The 26,477-nt window shown below is 32.3% G+C and overlaps 1 protein-coding gene across 7 annotated transcripts in view; it reads right to left on the reverse strand.

The window, feature by feature from the left end:
• The window catches only part of LOC106459333 (protein dopey-1-like), a 242,301-nt gene that overhangs the window by 200,720 nt on the left and 15,104 nt on the right, over positions 1-26,477 (reverse strand). For all 7 annotated transcript variants that reach the window (XR_002610553.1, XM_013918954.2, XM_022385808.1 and 4 more), the window contains 3 exons: positions 22,218-22,570; positions 18,135-18,324; positions 5,528-5,703 (listed from right to left, as the gene is read on the reverse strand). Coding sequence is in view for 6 of the 7 variants with exons in the window: in XM_013918954.2 (XP_013774408.1) it covers positions 5,528-5,703; positions 18,135-18,324; positions 22,218-22,570 (719 nt within the window). In the remaining variant the exon portion in view is untranslated. The remainder of the gene's footprint in view (positions 1-5,527; positions 5,704-18,134; positions 18,325-22,217; positions 22,571-26,477) is intronic.

The raw sequence follows: 26,477 nt of genomic DNA on the forward strand, positions 1-26,477 counted from the left end.
AGACCACCAAATGATACTGATGAATTTAGTGAGAAACTTTACAATGAGATTAAGATTTTAGCTGTTAATGAAATTGTAATTATGGGTGATTTCAATTTCTGGCACATAGATTGGGAAATGCTAGAGTCAAACCTTGAGGGAGAAAGTTTTTGGAAACTCTGCAAGATGGCTTTCTTCACCAATTAGTCAAGGAACCTACCAGAAACAATGCTATTTTAGATTTATTGTTAACTTCAAATGTAGAAATAACTGAGAGGGTGCACGTGATCATTGCTCTAGTAGGTTCAATGTTTTGCTGCATATGGAGATAAGGAATAATGATACTTTGGTAACAGGTTTAAAAATGACAAATTTTGAGAAGATGTGACAAGAATTGTCTGTTGTGAATTGGGCAGCTGAGTTATTTGGAGACAGTAATCAAATGTGTAAAATTTTTAAAGATACATTTTGAAATATTCATTGTAAACATATTCGTTATAGAAAGAAAAGGGTAGCTGCAAGTTAAAAACCAGATGAGCTCACAAAAAGTATAAAAGATAAATTAAAAATTTAAATAAATTTAAATTTATCATAAATTTAAGAAATTTAAATTCACTGGTATGACAAAAGAGAAAATCGAGAAAGTTGGTGTAACAGGAAATTAGGACATCAAAAAGGATGTATGAGAAAAGGTTATATGAAAATGTAAAAATTAACAGTAAGGACTTCTTTAAATACATTAAGGTAAACAAAATGTTAGGATGGGGTAGGACCTTTGAGGGATGATAATGAAAGGCTAGTGTCTTATGATTGAGATAGCTGGCTTATTAAATTTTGCTTTTTTCTTCAGCTTTTACTAATGCAGATTTAAGTAGTGTTCCACACCCTGAACAGTTGATAGATGGAAACAAGATCGAACAAGATGACTGCAATAAGAGTAAGCTTTTTAAGGAAAAATTGGAAAGTTTAAAGAATGATAAGGCTCCCGGGCCAGATAATATTTTCCCAACAGTTTTGAAGGAGGTTGAAGATTGGATGTGTGAGCCACTTGCTACAATTTATGTAATGGAAGAATGAAATTCATGACTATTTTGGTCATTACAGTTTTTGATTCTAAACTATTTATGGTATTCACATGTACCATATAAAGATATATTTCTAAAGACATGCAGTCATAAAAATGATTTATTGTTCACCAATACATAATAAAACTAAGTGATTATACATTAATGTAGAGAACATACCATCACACTAAATTGTTTTTTTGACACACAGGTTTTAAGATACATTTTTCCAATTAGTTTTTATATGATACTTTATATACAAATTACATACATATTACATTTTGGTGTGAAATATAGAAGGAAAATGTTTATGCGCTCACTATTTATCACATTTGTTATAAAATGAAGTTAAGAACATACTAATAACCAGACCATACTGAAAATAGTTACAAGTTTATACAGGTACAACAAATATATTAAAGTACAGTTATATAGTAACATTAAGGGAAGAATACATCAGACACTGGAGATACAACAAGCTCTTAAGACCTTCAAATTTTGTTGTTAAGTCTTACATTAGTAGACAAAAGCATTGAGTACTTTAATTTTCTTAAACCCATAAACATAGGTAGTACAGTTAGTCTTCATATCATCAACTATGTATTTCACATTTCAAGCCATTATACAGCACTTCCTATTTTTCTTCATTGTAGTTCTTACTTATACATTCATATTGTGATGTCTAAGAAACTTGCAAGTGCTGTAACTGTCATCGCTCTTCAGCTGCATCGCTCCATCATTCTAACTTGGCTTGAATCACTATCATGCCATATAAATAGTCCACACATTTCAACACTAAACTTGCTTATATTTATTGCACTCTACTCAGTAAAATGTCCTAGGCTTTCCCATATTCATCAAACATATTTTGGGTCATTAACATAACATTAAACAACAAGGGACATAAACTAAAGCCTAAAGAGAACACCTCAGAAATAGCCCTTATCATAAACTTTTGATAAACTGGAAGGCTTACTTCAGATGTAAATAAATCATTTCTCAGAATATGATGATTTGTTTATGTGTTGGATTTTGAGTGTTCTCTGTGCTAGCCATCCCTAATTTTCAAGCTAGAATATAATGAAGGCAGCAACACAACACCTACCACAAACTTTTGGATTACTCTTGTCAGACCTAATGGTAATATATGACCATCATGTTTATAATACACACACACACACACACATTCTCAAAGTTCAGAATATGATTTTTTTGTAGTAACAGGACAAACCATGGAACCTCAGCTCCACATTCCAGCACACCACTGAATGGGCAACAGTTGGCCCTAAAATTGGAGAAGTTCTTGAGTTTTAGAACATAAATAATGCAAGAAAGATTCAGATGAATTCACTTGGTTAATCTTGTTAAGATAACACAGTGTAATCGAAAAACTTATTGAAAACTCACAGTGAACTAGTTAAGAATGATGCATTTACAATAACCAATCATTTTGTCATGTTTTATTGTATTCATTACCCTAAAAACATGTAACTTTTAATTGTAAAAGGAAAAGCAATTTTTTCTTCAAATAAAAAATATATGGCAGTATACTTATTTCTGAATAAAGCTGTAAATCCTGTAGATATCTAATTCACTATTAGATACTTGAAATACAATGTGTTACTTTGTTTTCAGATATTATGAACATGTCCTCTCATCCAACAATACAGAACACAGAACTACATTTAATCAGGTTTTCTCATTATAAAAAACAGAAATTAATGAATTCAGGCATTAATCTAGACTACAAAGTCATTTTGCCATCTGATCATGTAAAGCTTCATTAAACAAAAACTGAAAAATCATGATGTAAAATTCCAAATGTTGTATAGTTTAATGACACTTTTTGTTGCTGTCAATATCCAATCAACTTTCAGGTGAACTGCTCAAATTTTGCAGGGTAGCAAAGTAGACAAGGCTATCAGTTTCAACCAACAACTAAGCAGGTTCAGAAGAACCACAAGTTGCTACAGTTCTGAAAAACTAACACGGCTCAGTTTGGGCCTGGCCACCACCAACTCTGGGGAGTATGGCAAGCAACATGCACCAAAAGGTTTGGTGGTCAAACCAGCTCTCTTCGGGCTAGATGGAGCTTGTTACATATCTGTAAGGGTACAAGGATGAAAGATTGAGTTCCTAGATCCTAGGAGTGGCCATAATATTGGTAGATCTTGCACTATATCATGCTGTTAAAGTAAAACCACCACTATAGCCAGTGGATACCTATTTCATCATGACAAATTGCAATAGACAAGATGTCAGTGGATAGGAAAACCTCTGGCTGTGGCTAGATGTCACACAGAGGATGAATGTAGTGATCTACAACTATGGTTCTGTCATTGGCATCTTCGGGATAAACGTACTGTCAAAATAATTGGTAACTCTCACCTGTGCAGCAGCTGAACTAATTTTCCACAGGATAGTTATCTTATGTCAGCCAGATCAAGCCCAGAAACAGTGAATTGTGTAAGAGTAAGCAGCAGAAGGAATGACAGTACTTCTGTATACACAAATGGTGTTCTGTGGTTTACTCAAAATAAGGTTTAGGGCTTTGGTGCCATGCAAGTTACAAAATATCACATTTTCTGTAACATCATTTAAATTTTGAATCATAACAATAAAAGCAACCTTAACCAAATTACAAGACATTCACCATTGGTAAAATATATCAGATATACTTAATGGCCTATACAAAAATGAATTACAAAATTTTGATTTATTAAAACAATTTTAATTGAAGGGGTTTTGTACAACATAAATTGATAATTTCCACTGAAATGATACTAAGACAACTGTTTTGTAGCATAATTAACAGAGTACCAAGATCAACCCCTTAAAATATTTTCCTTAAATTTACATAAATCTCATATCCTGGTCCTCAGTGTATAACATAAAAACTTTCATCTCTGGCCAAAGTATAAATTATAACCTTACTCATATATACACTGCAGAAATCTATTTTTTGTTACTTACAACTTAGTGATAGTTATCAGAAATTCAGTAACTTATATGCCAAAAGGATTGTTTCTATATTTAATAATTTGCTGCAACCCCACATAAAAGTAACAACAAACAACCATACTTCACCACAAGTAAACAACACAATAAATTCATCTCCTGTAACTGCAAAATCACTTGTTTCTTACATAACACATCAAGATAAGATTTATCATTTGTTTAGAACTGTTAAACCTGAGTTATGAAAATACAACTTAGTTCCAAAAGATTCTATCTTTTCCAATTTAATATTAATCTTTAGTGAAATATCAACATCTTTCCATAATTTATGGAAACTACAAGTACTATGTTATACAAACTGTTGTAGGTAGCTTTAGAATTCTCAGTCTTTTATACAGGTTTAACTACAAAATCATTAATTATTTTCACTGAAACAGGATGCATAGTAGAAATTGTTTCATAGCTACGATAGAGCTACAAGTAGTTTTTCTTTTTGAAAGCATAGTATCTGTAGAAGACTAAACATTTTTGTGTAAGTGGTGTGATGGGTTACATAAATGCATACACAATGCTTATCTTCAGCATTGTGATGGAAGTTAATTCTATGGTTTAAGGCAGCTACCACTATATACTATAATCTATGCACAAAAAAATAAATACATGAAAAATGTTAGGTGGCATTCTTGATATCTTCTTGTCATGTTTTACACATGGCCCGGATTCTTTACAGTAGATGTCGTGACTTGTTGCCAATAAATTTCAATAAGAAAAAAAAAGTACACGGTTCACTTGTTTTGAAACAATATATTAAAACAAGTCAAACATATATACAAAATGTTTGTTAAACTACTGATTATCACAGTTGTATCCAGATCATTAACTAATTGTCTTTTTTTCATCAACATCCACATGGGCTGGTTCAGTTACTTTAGAACTCAATTAATAAGAGAAATTATCATTTTCTACTCTGTTATTACAATACAATCTGTGATAATTTCTCTTTAAAAATACCACCATATGCTCTTTATGGATAAACTCACAATCACGCAGTCTAGATCTATCTTTTAAATTATATTTTCAATAAGTATTTGTACCCAAGTTGAGGTTTAGAGCATTCCACACATTACTAGATATTATGATGCCATAATACTCAATTAAAACACAGAGAAAAACTCAGAAGGTTCTAGTAACATGATACAATAATATAGCAATTGCCAATTCATAACTATTGAACTACCCAATTTATGACTTGTAAACAGTTACATAAACAAACTTATGATAAACCATTGTTTCTAAAAGTAACTAAATTTAATACTCATGCTATATAAATGATACAACTCATAACTTTCACATCAAACTTAAACTGAAACAGTTATGTATATCAAACATTCTGTTTATTAATGGATATGTACATTACGCACATATATACATATGCAAAATAACATATTCAACTTTGTATAATGCTTTACCATAAAGTCAGATACATGCATGCAGACAAAAAATATTCACACAACACTTCACCTTACCTATTTAGTGACATATCTCTTCGCAGCAAAACAGTAATGGCAGCTGTGACCACACGAACCATATCAGTCTTTACCAGCTGACTATTATGCATTGGAAAGCCTAACAGAAGGAAGTCCAGAGTGCTTCTCTGAACTAAAACACTAGAATCCTGTACTGATGCGCATAAAGCTTGGACCTAAAAAAGTAAATGCAAAATAATAAATAGTAAACTTAAATTTTGTTTATAAGAACTTGCAATAAATGCTATGTAGAATATTTGTAAAATTTTTGTTGAGGGCAGTTTAGAAGTAAAATAATTAAGTACAACATAATTCTTACACTATACACTAATGCTTTAGCAGCTGCTAAAGTATTATATATTCTGAAAACCAAATTACAGGTGTCCATATGTGGAAATGAGAGAGTCTGAATTAGGAGTTAATACTTCATAAACTCATATACATCATTCATGCTCATTTATGTAAAACAAAGGTGTGAAGAGTCATATCAAGTTTTAAGTGTTTTTGACATTTACAATGTTGAACAATAAAATATTAAAGCTATTCACTTCAATGAAGTAATCTGTATGCTCATGTATAAACTACAAAAATTCCTGAACAAACATTTTATTGCCTTCCAATATACTAGGTAAAAATGTTTTTTGTCTCTGTTCTAGATTACTAAAAATGAACAGGTCTAAGCTGCAAAAGCTAATATGTGTATGAACCATCATTCAGACTCTCCAACGGTTCTGAATAATCAAGATGTGTAATTCATACCTAAATCTTCAAACACAGAAATGACATTAATTAAGATGGTTTCTTTATACACAGCTAGTATTTTAATTATTTTAAGTGTGAAAGAATTAGCATATTTAACAACCCACAGTGTTGTATAACCAACTTCTTCCACTGTACTATTCTCCAGTTCCAGCATTATGTGGATTAGGTTAAAAGGAGTATGTTCAGAATAAAGCCAAAGACACTGCAGCAAACACAGGTGTGAAAATGAGTAGCACATCAAGTGTTAATTTAAGCTACGACTGTATAAATATCTACGTGAATTAACAAAGAATGGTGGTGTGGAAGAAACAGAAATGGAAACAAGCATGCTAAACAGCTTAGAGTTATAACATGTTGAATTAGTATAAAGTGGGATTGGATGCTAGAGTTAGCATGTAATAAAGCACAACAGGCTAAGATGGCAAAGAAATATAACAGTTGCATGGTATTAGAAACTACATCTGTAAGGAAAAAAAAGAGAGACACAAAGCTTAAAGTAAAAATTTGATCAAGACTAAAAAAAAATCACAAGAATAAGAGTATCTCATATTTAATAACTACTCTGAATAAGAGTCGCTCATACTTATTAACTACTCTGAATAAGAGTCGCTCATACTTATTAACTACTCTGAATAAGAGTCGCTCATACTTATTAACTACTCTGAATAAGAGTCGCTCATACTTAATAACTACTCTGAATAAGAGTAGCTCATACTTAATAACTACTCTGAATAAGAGTAGCTCATACTTAGTAACTACTCTGAATAAGACTCTTATTCAGAGTAGTTATTAAGTATGAGCGACTCTTATTCAGAGTAGTTATTAAGTATGAGCGACTCTTATTCAGAGTAGTTATTAAGTATGAGCGACTCTTATTCAGAGTAGTTATTAAGTATGAGCTACTCTTATTCAGAGTAGTTATTAAGTATGAGCTACTCAGAGTAGTTATTAAGTATGAGCGACTCTTATTCAGAGTAGTTATTAAGTATGAGATTATTCGACTCTTATTCAGAGTAGTTATTAAGTATGAGCGACTCTTATTCAGAGTAGTTATTAAGTATGAGCGACTCTTATTCAGAGTAGTTATTAAGTATGAGCGACTCTTATTCAGAGTAGTTATTAAGTATGAGCTACTCTTATTCAGAGTAGTTATTAAGTATGAGCTACTCTCAAAATGAGACAACTTCATAGCATACAGGGCAGACAAACCGGGCCAAGGATAACAGAGAATACACACACAAATGATCAAATGATCAAAAACAAGAAAAGTAAGATGAATAGACAAATATAAATCCAATAAATGGTTGTTAACATTAGCAGGTTTCTAAAGGCATTAGTAATGACCTCAAAATCAGAAGGTAGAAAATATAGGTATTTAATAACTAAATGAAAGATAGAAATGGTAAATATCAAGTAACTGAGTGTCCACATGATGTGAAAACTGCCACGGACATTAGAAGAAATGCAAATAACAGACCAACAAAAAATAGACATACAATACAGTTATGCAATCTCCACGTATGCCTTAAATAAGTAAGGCCTCTAAACTATTATATTTCTGATATTGGTAGAAGCACTGCCATTAAAATTCATAGTGAGCAAAATTAACAGCATGAATGTCAATAAGAAAATCTAGCTTATGGCTAGAAAGCAGGGCTTATGTACATTCTCCTGATGTATGCTCAATAAATCACATAGAAAGTGAGAGAATGTAGAATTCTCGATAAGTTGATGTGTCTTCCATTCAGAATCAGAAGTACCCATCCCCAGTAACTGGAAAAGTTTAAGTTAATCTATCAATTTAAATTATTTCATGGACTTTAAAAAGGTGAATTGTGTTATACTCTGGGTTTCACTCAGAGCCAAAGCTCTGAGCTACTTACACCGCCCACCATAAAAACTAACTATTGAGGATTTCAGTCATGCTAAGAGCCACTCAACAATAATGTACGGTAAATCTACATTTTTAATCTTTAAGTTACATCACATCTTGAAGTGTGAATGATAGTGTGATTAATTATTAACAATTTAAATTTAGTGTAGAATATCCCACTTACTAAATACAATTTGGCATCCACATTATTCATGCCTGTTCTCCTGTCATTTCAAAAGTGAATGTTGAGCTTTGTCTGCATGCATAGCTTTTCAAACTTAGCACGGAAAGCAGCGGCCATAAACAGAAGACAGACAAATGCTCAGACAGACACCACTGTTCACAATATATATCTGATTGTATTGTTGACAGCATGAAAGCAACTCAACATGGAAAAAAAAAAGTTAAATGTACCCGATTTGAATTTCTAATTTGAGGATCTGAAGGTGAGTTTTACATCTCATATTATGTTCTGATTGTATTTCTCTGCTAATACAAAACTTATATCTACAGTTTTAATGTTACCATATCTATAAAAGTCCCCCCTCACTTTTAGTGTGTTTGTCACCTTAAATTATTTTAACCATTTATAAGGATGGTTCCACTAATATATTAGGTCTTATTTGCTTTCTGCCCTGCAATATCCTTACAACAAAGAAAAGAAATCAGCATTGTTTTTCTATATATCTAATTTGTAAACATAGTGCCAACTTTCATTATAATATCAAACAGAGTTGGGCATTTAACAAAACATACACTGCAAATGAAAACTACGGCAATATTCTTACACAGTGGTGCTGCAAGATGAAATGGGCTTAGGTTCAGAAGCCTCATTATAATCTGATTAAATATATTTTTAACACTCTTGTCAAGGGCAAATTAAAGTGCACATCTAACAACTTGTTGGAGTTCCATTCAGACTTTAACCCCCTTCCTTACCCATTTTTTTTCTAAATTTGTTCCAAAAGACATCATATTTTAATTTTCCTTTTTTATAAGTACACATCTAGGCAAAATGAAACAAAACATTTTGCAAAAGTGTGCTATGAATTTTATTATATCAAAAAAACAACAAAAAGCATATAATAAAGCTTTTATTATAAACCCGAGATATCTCATGAAATATAGAAAAAGTGTAAAGAAACTAATGTATCTACGTTTATTTGAATTAAATACCTTATACATGTAAAAAACAATTACACAACTTTAAACAATAAGAAAAAAAAGGCATCCTGTTAGACAGATATATTGTCAATAACATATTTAACTAACTCCTTGATATAGTATGGTAGATTCAAAAGCAAGGCATGACACAAGGTAATACATCATAGTCTGGAAAAAATACCTACTCTATCTTTCAATTCTCTTTCCAGTAACATCTCATTTTCTGATATGAACCAGACTATAAAAAGTTATAAGTTTTCTATACTGAAAATGTATTTCCTATAGGTAGGTACCTCCTCTCACATATATAGCTCTTCTCATTCAGTGCTGCCCTCTATATGCACTTTTTTTTTCCACATGCCAAAAGCCTTGAACTCCCAAACGCCCTAGGTTCAACTGCATCATGCATGAAAATCATCATGTGACAACCCTCCACAAATATGAGTGGATTCACCCTCTTGATGCATGTGAACCCCTCTGTTTGATTCTACCGAACTATCGCTTTGAGTTTTGGCAGAAAATACAGGCACCAGCTTTCAGTGGGAAGGGAGGAAATTAAGTATCTATTGAAAATACATTTTCAGTACAGGAAAATTATAACTTCTGATACAGTACATTACCTCCATTCACAGACATAGCTAGAATCCGAAATTGAATAAGTAAATGGACTGGTGTGAGGGAAAGATATATGCATCCTTCGAAAGTGTATAAAGAACACTCGAAAAGGGGAGATCCTCACAGTAGAGCTTTATACGTGGAGGACCACACCACTTCTGTACCAGGTATATTCTTTGCCCAGTGTGTGGAAAAACAGATGACACAGACAGAAAATGTGAAAAGGACATTCAAAAGGGACAGAACAATGGTTGGATAAGGGCCCGAACCACACGATATTGTAATCTCAATCCATTAAAGTACATCAATGTGGGTGAGAGTAAAAGAATGTGCCTCCAGGTGTAAAGTCAACTACATCCAAAACCTAGGCCACCAGGAACCAATATCCACGAGAGGGTAGGATGAGGATCATACTGCCAGCAAGTCAACGACATCCAAAACCCAGGTGACTGGGAACCAACATCCACGTGGGGGGTAGGATGAGGATCATACCGCCAGCAAGTCAATTACAACCCAAAACCCAGCCATCAGATGGGGGTAAGAAAGAAAATGATACTGTCTTCACCTCAAGTTCACCAGACCGGAGGGATATATCATACTAACCTATCCGTGAACAGGGCACATGATAGCAAAATGAGAAAAAGTTGTACCGATCCAGGAACCTGACATCCAGACAATTGAAAAAGTAAAGTTGTCCCTATATAGTGAAATATCTCACTCAAATCAATCAAACAGGAACCACTCCTAGCACAGTAACATCCTTGGTATAGTAAACTCTTCAAGAGATAGCACAAGAGGAAGAAATTTAATAACCTGCGAGTTCCTCCATCATGATTGATATAAGCCACCACTGTAGAATTGTTGGAACTAGGCAACTCCTGGCAAAATGAAGGAAATGATCCAAAGCATGATGTACAGCCAGAAGCTCCGTGATGTTGATATGGAAAGATTTTTCAACTGGAGACCACAGACCTGAAACTTCCTGCTGATTGACCCATGCCTCCCAGTCATGAAGGGAAGAGTCCATGAAGATATGCAAATCCAAAGGCAGGGAGAAAGCAGAACACCTGCCGACGTGCGAGTCCTATCCAACCACCAAATAGATTGTCGATAAGAGAAGGAGGAAGGGAAATAGGAGCCTTTAATGGATCCAGCACAAGGTTCCACTGGCTGTGCAGGGCTCACTGAAGAGACCCCCTATGCACCTGACCCAAGTTGGACAAAGGCTTCCATAGAAGACCACATCTCCAAAAGCATTAGAACTTCATGAGCAGTAATGGTGTGGAGAACTGAAAGCTCCATCAAATGGAGTCAAAATGGAAAAAGTTGTGCCTGACTGAGATGAGTGTTGAAAAAACACCCAAGATATTGGGTAGGTATATGGAATTACTTCTCCAACTTGATTAACCGACCCACACAAGCTGCCTTCAGCAGCAGCAAATGAGATGATGGGCAGACTCCTGATCATAATGAGCTAACAGAAGCCAGTTGTCCATGTATTGGTGTAAGCACAACTCCCAAGCATGCATATGTCAGGCAAAAGCCTTGACCACACAATAAAAGACATACATTGATAAATTACTCTGTGATGAACAAACCAAAGATAATGCCTCAAGAGACTAAATTTTGGAATATGCAGATAATCATTTGCAATGTCTATCTTGGTCATACATAAATCTGGAGGAAATGACCATCTGAGGATAAGAAAAGACTCCATGGTAAATCAGGGCAGAACCAACAAGTTATTGAGGCAGGACAAATTAATCACAGGTTGCCAGTCCCCAGTTTTCTTAAGTATCATAAACACCCTGGAATAAAAACCCAGACATGGACGAGTTACAGGATCCCGAGGCAATGGAAAGGATATGGGTACCAGAAAGAATGAATGATGGGAATGGAAGTGGATGACAAGTCCCTCGGATAACACCTGAATAACCCACTGATCTGTGGCAAAAACTTGCCATAGGGGAACAAAATCGGTCAACTGAGCCCCCACTGGAACATAACCCACCAGTTAGTCACCAGTACTTTTGGTGACATGTCCATCTGCATCAATTAATATGATAAGATGAGAAAATCCTGGAAGTAGAAACTAGTAAGGGCTGGGAAGGAGCATGATGGGAAACAGTAATAGGGGCTTGTGAAGGCTCAGAATGAAATGAATAATCAACTAAAGATGAAAGAGTCAATTACTGAATGGCTCACCAATTCCACACAAGATTACAAAGTCTCAGGAATATTTCCAAAACAGACCACTGTAGAAATAGGGCCATACAAAAGTCCTGGAGGTAAGAAGGTAGTAAATGAACTTGGGACAATACAACATCCCTCCCAGAAGATCCCAACAACAGAGACACCACATGTGTAAGAAAAGGTCTGAAGAAAGCAAATGTGCCAACATGGAGGTAGTCAGGGAAAGGCTATCCCTTGAAAAACTCTCAGGATCGTGGTGGAGCACGCCAAAAATGAGGTGGATAGTACAAAAGTACCATAGTAGAGTTGATAGGGTAAGACAAAAGCATGAAAATTGGGCATGGGATAAACAAACAGAATGATCAGGGTCCACCCCCACATGGCCAACATCAGAAGAAGCAAGTTGATTTATGTAATGATCAATCTCACAGCCGATAATTCCATAGATGAGTTACCCCTACTTGCAGCCTGTGTAAGTGTGCTGGTACACAGTATTATCACCAAAGTGGTATCTTGAACTTCAGAATTGATTGTGAACAATGAATGATCAAAGACAACAGTGTTAGAATAAAGAAATGAAACTGGGAAAAAATAAGTTATCTTTAAGTTCGCAAACAGTTTTAAAATTGAAAAGAACAATTCCATTTTGGAATTAAGGGCAAAAAAATGCACTAACTTTAAAGAAATAAAAGTCATGATTGAAGAGCATAAAATGCCTTGACACGAGCACTGTCAAATGACAAGTGATAATTCGGTAGAATCAAATAGAGGGAGTCACATGTATCAGGAGGGTGTTTTGCACCCCTATTGGTGGAGGTTGTCTCATGATGATTTATATCAAGACACAGTTGAACCATATTGATTGTAGGGTATGTGGGAACTCAAAGCTTATGGAATGCAAAAACATTTTTGTATATAGCGGGCAGTATTGAATGAGAATAGCTATTTTGTGAGTGGAGGTAATGTACTTTATCAGCCATCTAATGATGCAATATGGAATTGGTATAAAATTTCAGTATCATTCCAAGTGTACTCGAGTGAAAAACTTTTGCAGTACAAGATTCCCGACTTAACATGGTATAATAATTAGTTAAAAGACTGCTTTGCCTCAAGTACACTTGGAATAACCAGGGAAGCAGTTAATTAAATCATTAAGCCCGAGCTGACACTGCCAGCATCTGTCCGATAATCGCAATTTACCCATCAGATGGTGACAGCATCCAATAACATTTGTCTCTTTGGCTGAAACTAATACAAACAATGTTATTACCCTCCTTTTACAAACAGACTGGAAATTTTATAAGATATGGTAATAATTATTAGGACATCATGAAAACAATTCTAACAGGATGAGCAAAAAATTATGGGTTTAAAGGTTTAAACTACTTTATTATCATTATATATGAAAAAATGTACCAAAACGTACTTAATAAACCAAATTCTAATATAAGTTAAGATCTTAATTTTTATAAGAAAATATTTAAAAAATCATCAATCTCCCCTACTATGAGGATTGTATATTTGTTTTCTAGGTCTTCCTTCTTCCTTAATATATTTACCACTCTTTCAAGAAGTATGGAATTTTGAAGCATTGTGGCATTTTGAGGGATTTTTCATTGTTTTCAATGCTTCAAGGAGCATGAAATATATGTCATAAAAAATGTTCATATACGGAACACAGTATGATGAAATGTTTTACATAATTGGTTAATGCATTGGAGATGCTTGACCATGAAAAGAAAAGTATATCAAGTATAAACCAATGATGCATTTCAATAGGTATTGATAAATAGATGTTTACATCCTCAAACTCATGCTATAATAGCAGAGAAAAGACCATGAGAATATTTATATAAACTTCATTAGAGACTGGACACGAGATCTAAATCTACAAATTGATACCATCACAGCAGAGAGAAAGCTATGGGAATGTTTATATCAGCATATTAGAGACTAGACATGAATTTCACAAAAGGAAGTAGTGAGGAAATCAGAGACTGGGCAAAACTTTGATATGAAGAAGACAAGTAGAGATACATGCAAACAGGCTGACGATTACTGTCTTCGACTATGACCAATTATTGAGTATTTTTGTTTTTAGCTCCGAGAATTACGATTTTAGGAATGCTTCCCTACAGAGAATGCCAAGTTTAACCTTGCCTTTCAGTGGATAGCCATGGACATATTAGGCCCATTTCCTACATTCTATGCAGGAAACAAATGTGTGTTAGTAGTCGCAGACTACCTGACTAGATTTCCTAAAGCAATATGCTTGCCAGATCAGAAAGCAGATAATGATTGCTAATGGATTTGTGAATAACATAGTAGGTAGGCACGGTATACCTCAGTATTTATTGACAGACAGAGGTAGCAACTTCATTTTTAAATTAATGAAGTAAATTTGCAAGTTACTAGGTGTTTAGAAAATAGAGACAACTACTTACCCCCCAGCTGCTAATGTTTTAGTAGAAAGATTTAATAGGACTTTACTTGACATGATCTGTCAATACTGTGAGAAAGATCAGAAAACTTAGGATGAGCAAATTCCTTTACTTTTGTTAACATATCAAAATACTGAAAATTAATCTACTCAGAAAAGCCCTTTCTTTCTACTGCATGCAGAGATGTAATTTTGCATATGCAAAAAATATTGTTTCCTATAGAAGTACATTATGCAATAGATTACAACTATAAAGCAGAGTTATTACAGTGGATGTAGTTAGCATTTGAGTTAGCTAATGAACATTTGACTAAAGCTGCTGACCAAAGAAAGAAGCAAGCAAATAAAAAGGCATAAACTGATGATACAAGTTTAAGAGAAAAAGTGTTGTTGTACACACCAATAGTTAAAAAAGGGAAACAATAAAAAGCTGGCAAAATTATGGAAAGAACCATTTAGAGCCATAAAACAAACAAGTCCAGTTAATTTTGAGATCCAAGAGATCTATGGAAAAATAAACAGTTAGTGCATGTTAATAAGTTATAAAAAGTAAACGTCTATAAACCTTATCAATATGAATGGGTAGCAGATGAAACAAAGACAAACAATTAAAATAAGAACCCTACAAATAGAAACTGATGACTTGAGTGAGACTGACTTATCTCTTGACAATGAGAAACTGACAGAAACCCCAGAGTCAGTGATGTTAGTAGTGAAAGTAGTGCCCCAATAACTGATAATAACATACTGTCATACACCAGTGACAACACAAGCTGATGTAGTGACCCATGACTATAACCTTAGATCATGCTGTTCTATATTACATCAACCAGAAGTGACCCCTACAACTAAGAGGAAACAAGTAAGGTTTGCTCAAGTAATCATACACAAACTACAATAATGATGTGAAAGTAGTTAATACTGACTCTAATAAAGTAAGAGACAGTGTATTAGAAGCCTTCAATAATATGATAGACTATCTAAGAAGTTGTAATTAAGCTATATAGGATAACTCATATATGTATGTAATTACATATGTTATTATGTTTTATTAGTAGTAGACGTATCTGTAGATTTAGCAGGATTCTTATGTTACTGATGGCCAGAATTGTAGCTGGACAGAACGTAAGTATTGTTTCAGTAGAGAATAAGGTGAGTATGGTATTTGTTGAGGAAGGAAATTTCCTGTTGTCCAGAGATAAATGGATAATTGTTGAAGACATACCGTTTCTGCAATATGTTCGGTTGTTAACCTGTTTGCGAGAAGAGCTAGTAGCATTTGAGAAATCGTTCGACATTGATACTCATGTGAGATTTGATCCAGATAGTTCAGAAAATATAACATTGTACCATATGACATATCAGGGAACAGCTATCTTGAAAATACTAAGAATCTTACCAAAAAGATTAATTGAAAATTATAAGATGCTAGTTAGATGATATCATGATGAGACAGGTGATTTATTGCTAGAACTAAAAGATATTAAAGATAGCACATCAATATCAGACCAAAATCGACAAATACGTGGTTTGGTAAATACAGGTGAAAGCGTTTTAAAATTCTTATTTGGAACCATGACCACAGACCATTTACACAAGTTAAATAAGAAAGTAGATCATCAGAGACAGATATCCACAGACTTGATTCATTTGATAGGTGAACAGGCAATTATGAATTCTTTGAACCAGACGATTGAATTTTTGACCACGAGATTAGAAAAGTATCTAGAGCATCAGCAAATATCACTAACGCATTAATACATAATAGGGTACAATAAATTAAACTTCATAAAGAAGGAGCTGAGATGTCAGTTTTCAACACTAGGATTGAAAATAATTTACAACAATTATCTTTTACTGTAGGAAGTAGTAGAACTGAGTTAGCTAACTTAGTACAAGCACTGTATATGGCTGCAGATAGAAAGTAAAGTTCATACTTTCTGCCCCCAAGCAAGCTAGAAAGATGAAATTGTAAAAAGATTAGCCCCACACTTTCAGTTTGTGATCCCACACACATAGCGATCAGATTTACATGTATTAAACGTGGGCTGATGGAAAGACTGCTGCAGTAATGGATACTTTAAGAATGTTTATAGAGATACATTTGAAAGCAACTGGTAAAATGTTTAAACTGTATAGAATTATACCCTTATCATTAAACCACTCTTTAGCCTTAACTATAGAGAATGAAAACCTATACATTGCTGTTTCAAGTGATCAGCATACTTACTTAGAAATGATAGAAGATGATATGTTGAGATGTATAGAGGGACCCATTAGGGTATGTGGCCCTAACTTAGGAATTTATTTAGTACCTATTGTTACTTGTAACTACATAATGTTTCCAGGGATTAGAAATAAAAGACTCTTATCGCATAGTTAGAAAGCCAGAAAAATTGTGATAGTTGCAGGACATTGTTTGCTTTGTGCATGTTATTCTTGTGTGTGCTTAAGTAAATTATTTCAATAATAATAAAAATATTTACTGTAGTAGTACCAATGGTATAAACAAGTAGGATTATATTTCATCAACAGTAAAAAACAAGAAGACCAGATAAGTTTTTCATGTGTATTCTGTATTTATAAAACTTAGTAACTTATCAGGTTAAATTAGGTAAGATAGTAAATTATAATAATAATTCTTCATGATAAGGTAACATGAGCAACACAATCGCCAAGTGATTTACAATTTTAAGATGAAGTATTTTTAATCTTAACATTAAAATCATTTTGCACTCAAAGCAGTCAACACTTTGACTCCATATATTCAAGGAGAATTTTTTGGAAAAATACTTAATTAAAAAATCTGATTTTTTGTGTATAAAACACTTGTAATATTTACCGAAAGCTTGCAAAATTTCATGAAGATACACAAAACATATTAAAAGTTATACTATGGAAACTATTATAATCATTTTGGGATCATGAACTTGGTTGAATCAGCTGAGTCCATAGTAAAAGAGTTATTTGGAGTTTGTAACTACTTGTTAATGTATTATCATCAGCTTGTACATACTGAAATTGAAATGCTTACCTCATTTCTACATCTAAAAACAATCTTTTTTAGCAAACTGAATGTATTTCAAATAATTTCTATAAAAATTACCCCTTTTATTAACTATTACAAAACAAACATTTCTAAACACTGAATTTTGGTATTATATAATCAAGAAATACTAAATAAAATAATCAATCTAATAAACATGTAATAATTATAACAGATACCACAAATGGTGCTTATATCACAGATTAAAGATAAAAAGTCTAGTTTTGGTCCATTAGGTACACAGATATTTTACAATATTGATATATTGAATAGCTTCACTAAACTATGTGAAATAAACACAATTTACTCATTTAAATAAAAAAATATAGTAGTAAAGACTCAAATCTTTATATTTGACTACGACATATTAATGGTCTGCAAATGTACAATGACATAATAATGACCTTTTTCTGTTTCAAATTGTCTTCATTAAAACTAATTATATTTCTGATTAATCTATATATGCAGATGTAATAAATTTCCTTCTAATTATAAATTCTTACTGATAACTTACCATTGTATCAATATCTGTTCCAATGAGATAAAGCTGGTCTTCCATACTTAATTTCTTGTTATAATGTGATGTTATAAAACCTACAGCTGGTAATCGTACACTTTGATTGGACAGTATACATTTCCACATGCAACCATAAAAGTAACTGCTCTCCACTGCTTCACTGACTTTTTGTAGTAATAAGTCTGTCCTAGATATAAAACAAACAAAAATTCAGCTGAAATAGCAAAATCAAAAGTATAAAAACTGTGAATTAACTACAACAATTTTATCCATTATTTACCTCCAGTAAGTGTAAAAATTCAAGAGAGTTGAATACAATATTTTGAATCATTAAATAACAATTTGAACTTGATTACTGATAGTCTTCAAATATTATTATTAAAAGAAACACACTTTTAAAAGAAGAAATATGAAAACACCACAGGTTTTCAAAACTCTGGAACAAAATGGAAGTTGAATACATTATATTAAAATGATTTTCAGTCGTTAAGGTCCATATTGCAATGTCTGGTTGTGCTATATATGATGATCACGCATCTCAACAATAGCCTTAATGAATAGTTTCCATTGCAAAATACTCTGTCGTGAGGCTTTAATACCCAAAGCAAACCACACTTCCCTGTTTGCTTTTCATAATACTTCTAACTTACAAGGACAAAAGTTTCCCAGTGTCCATTTCAACAACCCTACCATACAGAAATCCATAGGTGCTGTCTCTGCTGATTTGATCTGTATGTCTTTGTATGGAATAGCATGAACACCTGTTTATTCTCCAACTACTTGAGACATGAGACCACAGTTATGTCATGAACCAACTTGTTTACTATTGAGTTGTGTTCCTTTTTTAGATGGAAATCTTTCTTGATTATGTTGGGTACTGCTCTCTGAAACAAATGTATGGCTTTTACTACTGACCTTTGAGTTCATGGATTCTCACTCATTATAAGATGCCACACTTTGCTTACCATGGCTAGGGTACAACTTTTTGCAGGTCTTTTTCTGGATGGTCCTGGTTTCCCAAGTTGATCTATATTCCTTTGTTTGCCAATGTTATTGCATATAAGAGATATCCTCATCTTGGAAATTCTAAATCCTGATCATGATCTAAATACATCTTTATGACCTGAATGTATGTATGCATACTTTGCATAAGAAAGGGCTGTTATATATATCATTTTCCAAAGCAATCAGTTTTTTGTGGCATCACACTACCCCTAAAATACCAAACAATGTCAAAATGAAGTTCTGATACATATCATTCCACAAAACTTGGCTGTGTTTGTCATGTGACTTGCTGATTTGCATATTGAATATTATTTTAATATAATGTACTCAACCAACTGCATATAGAGCACTTTATGTTCCTATAATGAGCCTCACATTGCTTCACATTCAAATTGAGTTATCTTTTCATGCTGTTGTTAAATGAACAATGAAAAATTGTGATTTTGCTGGAAATTAAAATGTAGCCTTTTACTACAATAAGATTATGAATGATATAGTGTAAAACATTAGAAAGAATTATTGGCAATTTGTGAAAGACAGAATGTGAAAGTGAAGATAGCAAGTGGATATGATTTTCTAGTTTATTACTATGTAAACTAACAATATTTGAGGTTATGAAAATTAACTTTACTTTAGTAATATCTATACTGAGTACTTTACATTAAGTTCCATACTTCAAAGAGAGATGGTAAACAACTTACAGAAGAGGGATGACCTAGAGAAAAAAAGTCACACTTCTCATACTAGGAGAGATTGAGGATTTTTTAACATTTCCTTATAAAAGTAAGAGATTAAAACTACATAATATTAAAATTTGATTTTTTAATACATTTTGATACCAAGTTATCATTGATAATAAAGTAGTTTAATTAAATTTTGAATGTAATAGATCATGACATACACACTTTGACCTACACTTAGCAAAAGCATTAACAAATTTCCCATGAAGCGGCATGGATTAGCTCCTCTCACTTCCAAGTTCATTTATGTGCCTATTGGCATTGAACACCAATGTAAAACTGTCAACCAAGTGTGAATATTTAAAGTTAAAGTCAAACAGTAGCTTAATTTTGCTTTTTAAAATGGAAAATAACACAGGCCAGAAAATTCATCATTTTTACTGATTTACCTAACTTTGATACAGATCAGACTTACACATGAAGAGAACAAGTGCTCTATAAGATTTCTGGCTCCAAATGACCTGTGACATAAGAATTGTATACAACTTGTATGCACCTCTATCCATTTATTACTTTTTCTATATTTGAGAATGATCAGACAAAATTCCTGAGAAGAGTAGAAGTCTAAAGGCCTAATTTCTACTAATAAAATTCAACCCCAACATGTCTGATTACTTGACCAAGATTGACGAAAATCAGTTATATGGTCTCCCAACAGCAACCCTTTGAAAATCTTGATGAAATGACAGATAGATAGAGAGAGACACATTGCCATGACATAAGGTCAACATTCTATTTCCGAACAGTACTACTACTAGCATTCTTTCATATAATTTGTAATGTAGGCTAGTGCTGATAAACATTAAACTAAAACTACACTACATGGTTATAACCTATAAATCACACATTGTTACAAATTGCTTTGCACAACTCGCTACTTGTAATTCATTAACGTTAACCCTAGCTAGCTAATGTAGTAGGCATAAGCCTTTAGTGGGTTTGAACAAAATGTGTAGATCCAAATTATTGAAATATCCTATATCCACTCATTTCCTAAACAAGAGGGAATTCTCAATAGCCGTGACCCTTGAAATTCTTTTATGCAAAATCAGAGTAAATTAATCTATGAGACTTTGGGCATGGTCAAATACTTCAATCAAAAGGGTTTGATCTCCTGAGTCCTGAACTGTAATTAGATCTCAAATCAGTAAATAGATGACAGAGCTATGAGCTAAAAGTTTGTACTTGAACAAACTCTCGGAGCCATTCTATGAGCCACTATGCCGCGAATAAAAATCAGGATGTAATCAATATATTTACTAACAAAAACAAGTTCTAATTTCTGGCATTTGGCTTCCTCAAAAAAAAAGTTTTACACCATTCTCCCTCTTAACTTCTTCCTTTTTCAGCATGTTTAAAGCAAGGAGTATTTGCAGTCATGCACTTCACTCTGACCAGGGTATCTACGTGCTGACTTTGATCATCCCATACTGCTGTTATTGTGGATCTTTGTGCAAGTTCTGTGAGTTTGTTGTTTGAGCGCTGATTTGAATTACTTGCTACTACTAAGAGCCTGTGGTATGGTATGACTCCATAAACTGCAAGAATGTTTTACTGCCTAGTAAAACTGCACTCCCTCCACTACATGCATTTTATGTGATATATTGTTCAGAACAAGGTAGTTTCTGTAGGTTTTAAGTCCAGTGTTTGTGATCCCCAATGGTATTCTCTTTACTGCGGTACACAATACAAATTTAAATCATGAGGGCATGAAGGCCAAAGGGATACCGAAGGGTGGCCATGAATTTTAGTGATTTTCTGAGGGCACGATGGCTATTTTGAAAAATACGGGAGCAATTGCTGCTGTGAATTTCTGGTAACATTTCCAGTATTTATTACAAAATCATGAAATATTCAATCTTCACTTGGAAAGACTATTTCAAGCACAGCTTCCAAGTTCACAGAATCTGCAATGGGCACTAATATGTGACTACTCCAGGAAATCCAGCACCCTGTTTCAACAGTTTTCAAAATTAGCAATATCAGAAAATGATCACAGACACAAAAACAGCACTTTGGGGTAACAATGCATATGCCTTGACAAAATACTGCAGGATAACTCACTCAGTCAAGTCAGTCAAAAAGCTGCTGGAATAAAACTGTATTTCTAACCATGCTTCTCACTTTAACTTATGAACCATTCTACCACTTAACAAATCTAATCATTTCTTTAAGATAAATAATAAGATATTTAAGGAATATTCTGCTGTGCTTTTAGAGCTATATATGACAATAGTTTGTGAGGTGTTTTCATACTGCTCTGTAATTGAAGAACATAATTAAAGGTTACTAGGATCATGAATTTTTGCAAAACAATTGGTTAGAATAATATTACCTGTCATAATATTCTGATCCTTCTTCTAACCCTGGAAGTACCCCAGTCAAAAATCCATTTAGTCCAGGACGTAACATCTCTCCAAGAGGAATAAAGTGTTTCTCATATATAGTTAGAAGTGCAGGTTTTACATTCATTGCAGCATTTCCAAAGAGTGGAAAGAGGCCAGCACTATAAATAAAGAGTTCTTGACTGAGACGAACAGTTTTAATGCACTTGAAAATTAAATCATAAGTCTCTAAAGCCTTAAGGTGGACACCTCCAGGTAGAGCAGGATGCATACACTGGGCCAGTCGCTTGCTGATGGTTATCCTTCGAGGTATCACAGAGTACTTGATATGACTGAGAAGAACCTACAAACCAGAAAATTGAAAAGAATTAACTTAATATTTTTCTCTTTGCTTATACATACATTACGTACATGCCAAAAAAACTACTATATAAATTTTATTACTAGTGATACAAGTTAAAATATACATATCAATACTGATATTTCAAACTTTACCAGTACATGTACATGTGCACACACACACATGTTAATGGATTATTGATGCTAATTAAATCATCACCATGTCTATAAGTTAAAGAAAATAATTCCAGATTTGAAAATTATTTAGAAATATATTTTCATAACAGTAAAGATATAAATTAGGAACACTGCTTGAATAATTAGCCCCATTGGTATATCTATTACTTGTTTATAAATACGTTTATAAAAGTAAACATAGTTACTATATATGCAAAAATTGAGCATATTTTTGAAACTGTTAGCAGTAAAAGTATATTTTTCAATCTTTCTAGATAGATCTATTAATGAATTATTGCCATTACCAAATCATTAAGTGGTATAGTAGTAAATAAAGTAGTAAAATAATAAGTTTGTATTGTATCTGGTGATTGTTTTTTATTTATAAAGAAATCATGTTTATTACTTAGGTTTTGTTGTAATTTAAGAAATAACTGATTCAGTAATTTATTTAATAAAACTGTAGGTTGTTTTAGTATAGTTTTTACTGAACTAGAAATAAAATGAAATTTAATGGGAGATTTATGTAGTTTAGGAACAAAAAAACATACAGTAATTCTGAATACTTGCTTTGATATCAAATTTTTTATAGCTTTCAACAAATTGTTAATAACAGAATCTTTACACTTATTTTGTAATTGAAATGTTTGTGTAGTATTTATTTCATTAGTTACAAATTGTGCATAAAAATGTTCAGAAATAAAATCAAAATTACAGTTAGCTTTATAATAGGCAAGATAATACATTTATCTTGGATTTTACCGATTTTAGTTTTAAACTGAAAAAATGTTATGTCCATTGGATATATTTTTAAACCAATAAAAGCTAATTTATCTTTAATTCTATTAATCACATAATATCTCCATTTTAGAAACCAATTTAGAGGATAATGTGTGGGATAATTAAGTTTGAGAATATAATCATCTATATTTTTCTTTATGAAATTTAATATATCTATTTTTCTACATTTTGTAGCTATTCTATATTATAGAAGAAAACTGTAATTAAGTACTTAGACTAATATAACTTTACTGAAAGCCTGTTTATACACATCAAATTTATAGATATTTCATAGATACCTATATTCACAGTTACTATTATGAACATCTAAAACACCAAATATTAAAGCCAAGAAACTAGAACATGTTGAAAAACCTCCAAGTCTACACCCTAATCAAGACAGTGGAACTAAAGGGAGAATGGTTATATTAGTAAGATAAAAAAGGGTATCTCTTTAAAAAAAAAAAAAAAAAAAGATAAATAATACACAATAAAAAACAACCTGTAATAAAGATGAGTTCATAAAGATTTTTCATAAAGAGTTATCTTATTTTTCAGTATATCCAAATTACCACTAATAACATGTTTATGAAAAGAGTCTGCCAAAGAATTTAAGTAACAATCACATGTTCTGCACATTATCTATATTTAAATTATTTAAAAAATCTTTATAATTATATATAAGAAGTCCTATTGGGATTTCATATTTAAAACTAATAACACGTTTCAGATATTTTAAAGGAAATATATTTTGCAATACAGAACCATGAAAAATTTTGGAAATTTGTAAATCATTAACAATCTTATGCTTAAAATTAATTACTATATACTTCATTAATTATATTTAAATTATTAAACTTAATTTTATAATATCTGAGACTAAGTGTTCAACAGGATTATTTTAAAAATTAAATGTGACTACGATTTTTGCTAATAATTTTAACTTTGAAATATTTAGTTTTATATATTCTTGTACAGATAACTACGACTATTAGCAAGTATATAAAACTATCTAAATCTGTAAAAAATTGAATAAAATCAACCCATTTTTACCTTTTCCTCTAGTTTTTATTTTTGTACCTTTTTTATTAATGTTATCTAAACAAAAGAAATTACCAATACAATTGTTATTACTTAAATTTTTAGCAGTGGTGCTATTATAGTTTTGATTTAAACCATAAGGATATAACGTTTTATACTTATGAATATAAAAGTTTTCCTTTTGTAATCTATCTGTTTCTATATTCACAATTTATAAAATTGTAACCACTATTGAAGCGAAGGAATGAATTCTAAAATGTTCTAATTCAACTGAATTCACCACATTATCTTTACTCTGAAACCTACGCAGATTCATGCGAATATGTAAAGGATTACACGTTTGTCCCACATATTGTATATTACACATACCTCATGTTGATAAATAAATTATGTTTCTGACTTTAGAAAAGGAATAGTTATAACTAATTGGATAAAAAGAATTAAGAAAATGGCATGTGAAGCATTGCTTATTATCACATTTTATAACGTTTGTAGCCATAATAATAAACTAATATACAGCTAAATAGGCTGAATATTGTCGACACATGATGGATAGTGTCCATAAATACAGAAAGCAAAATTATATGGTCATGCGTGTAAATTAATACAGCAACATACAACATTCATTAATATTAATTATATAATTTTTTAAAAAGGAAAAAAAAGAGATTCCATCACATGGAATAATAGTGTGAATTTTACACAGCATATCCAAACCTTAGATAAAAAACAATTAATTGTAATATTACGTAGAGCATGGAAAAAAAAGGAAACAACACAGCTACAAAACAGACATGTACCACCTGGGCAAACACCATAATGTGGGTAGTTATGCACTTAAATACTTTATTTCTTGTTTTTCATGTTTATTCTTTACTTATTATTATAAAAGTAGATCTCTCTAGGTTAGTTAAGGTTAGATTAGGTAAACAATAATAATAATATAATAAAAATATTTCAGCTCACGGGTAAAGTAATTCGATAGCATAATGTGATTTGCATGTTTCCCCAAGTGATTTACAACTTATAATAGCACAAATAGTAGTTCAACACAGTTCAAAGGGATATAAAACAATAAAATTTAATTATAAATAGATGTATACTGTTACGAGTTTAAAGCTACTTGGGATAAACGAATGTAGTATCATGTTACAATTTCAAATTTCAAATTTTTTTTGGTGGTTACAAGGTCGATCAAATTGACCAATCTTGTATAGAGTTATGGTAGAGAAAATAACAGATAAAATATAAAGTTTTACTGCAAACAAACATTTGACATGTATTTAAAAGGTTTAAGAAACTACACTAATGAAAGTTGAGATACTTGAAATGAAGTAATTTTAATCTTAATAGGAAAATCACTTTGCACACAAACTATTCAAAACAAGTACTCAATATATTCATGGACAACTTTTTATTTCAGTTTATTAAAAATACTTCAATAAAAAATATGACTTTTTGTATGTGAAAGACAAAGTTTACTGAAAGATTGCCAAATTTTGTGAAGATATATGCACTGTATCAAAGTTAGTAGTATCAAATCTATAAAGACTATATGAGTACAAAAAAGGTCACATGGTCGGTCAAATTGACTAAGCCTGTGTGGACAGAGTTAATGTGGGCTTCACCCATCACTGAAGAACAAAATCAATAGTCAAGGAGGGTACCTGATAATCCCTGATCACACAACCAAACAATGGCAAAATCAAACATCATACACACTTCGCTAACAAATCACTAATATTTTTCAGAATACCGCCTCACAATTGGCTAATCATAACTGGGTATCTAGCCCTATTTGTCAGGTAAGCATTTAATGTAACTCAAATTGGGTCATTATTTGAAGTTTTTACAGGTGTATTTCCTCTTTCATTCAAGATTACTAGTTAGAATGTTTTCCAGGTACTCAGTGC

Source organism: Limulus polyphemus, unplaced genomic scaffold, assembly GCF_000517525.1.
Source record: "Limulus polyphemus unplaced genomic scaffold, Limulus_polyphemus-2.1.2 Scaffold594, whole genome shotgun sequence".
Classification (NCBI taxonomy): domain Eukaryota; kingdom Metazoa; phylum Arthropoda; class Merostomata; order Xiphosura; family Limulidae; genus Limulus; species Limulus polyphemus.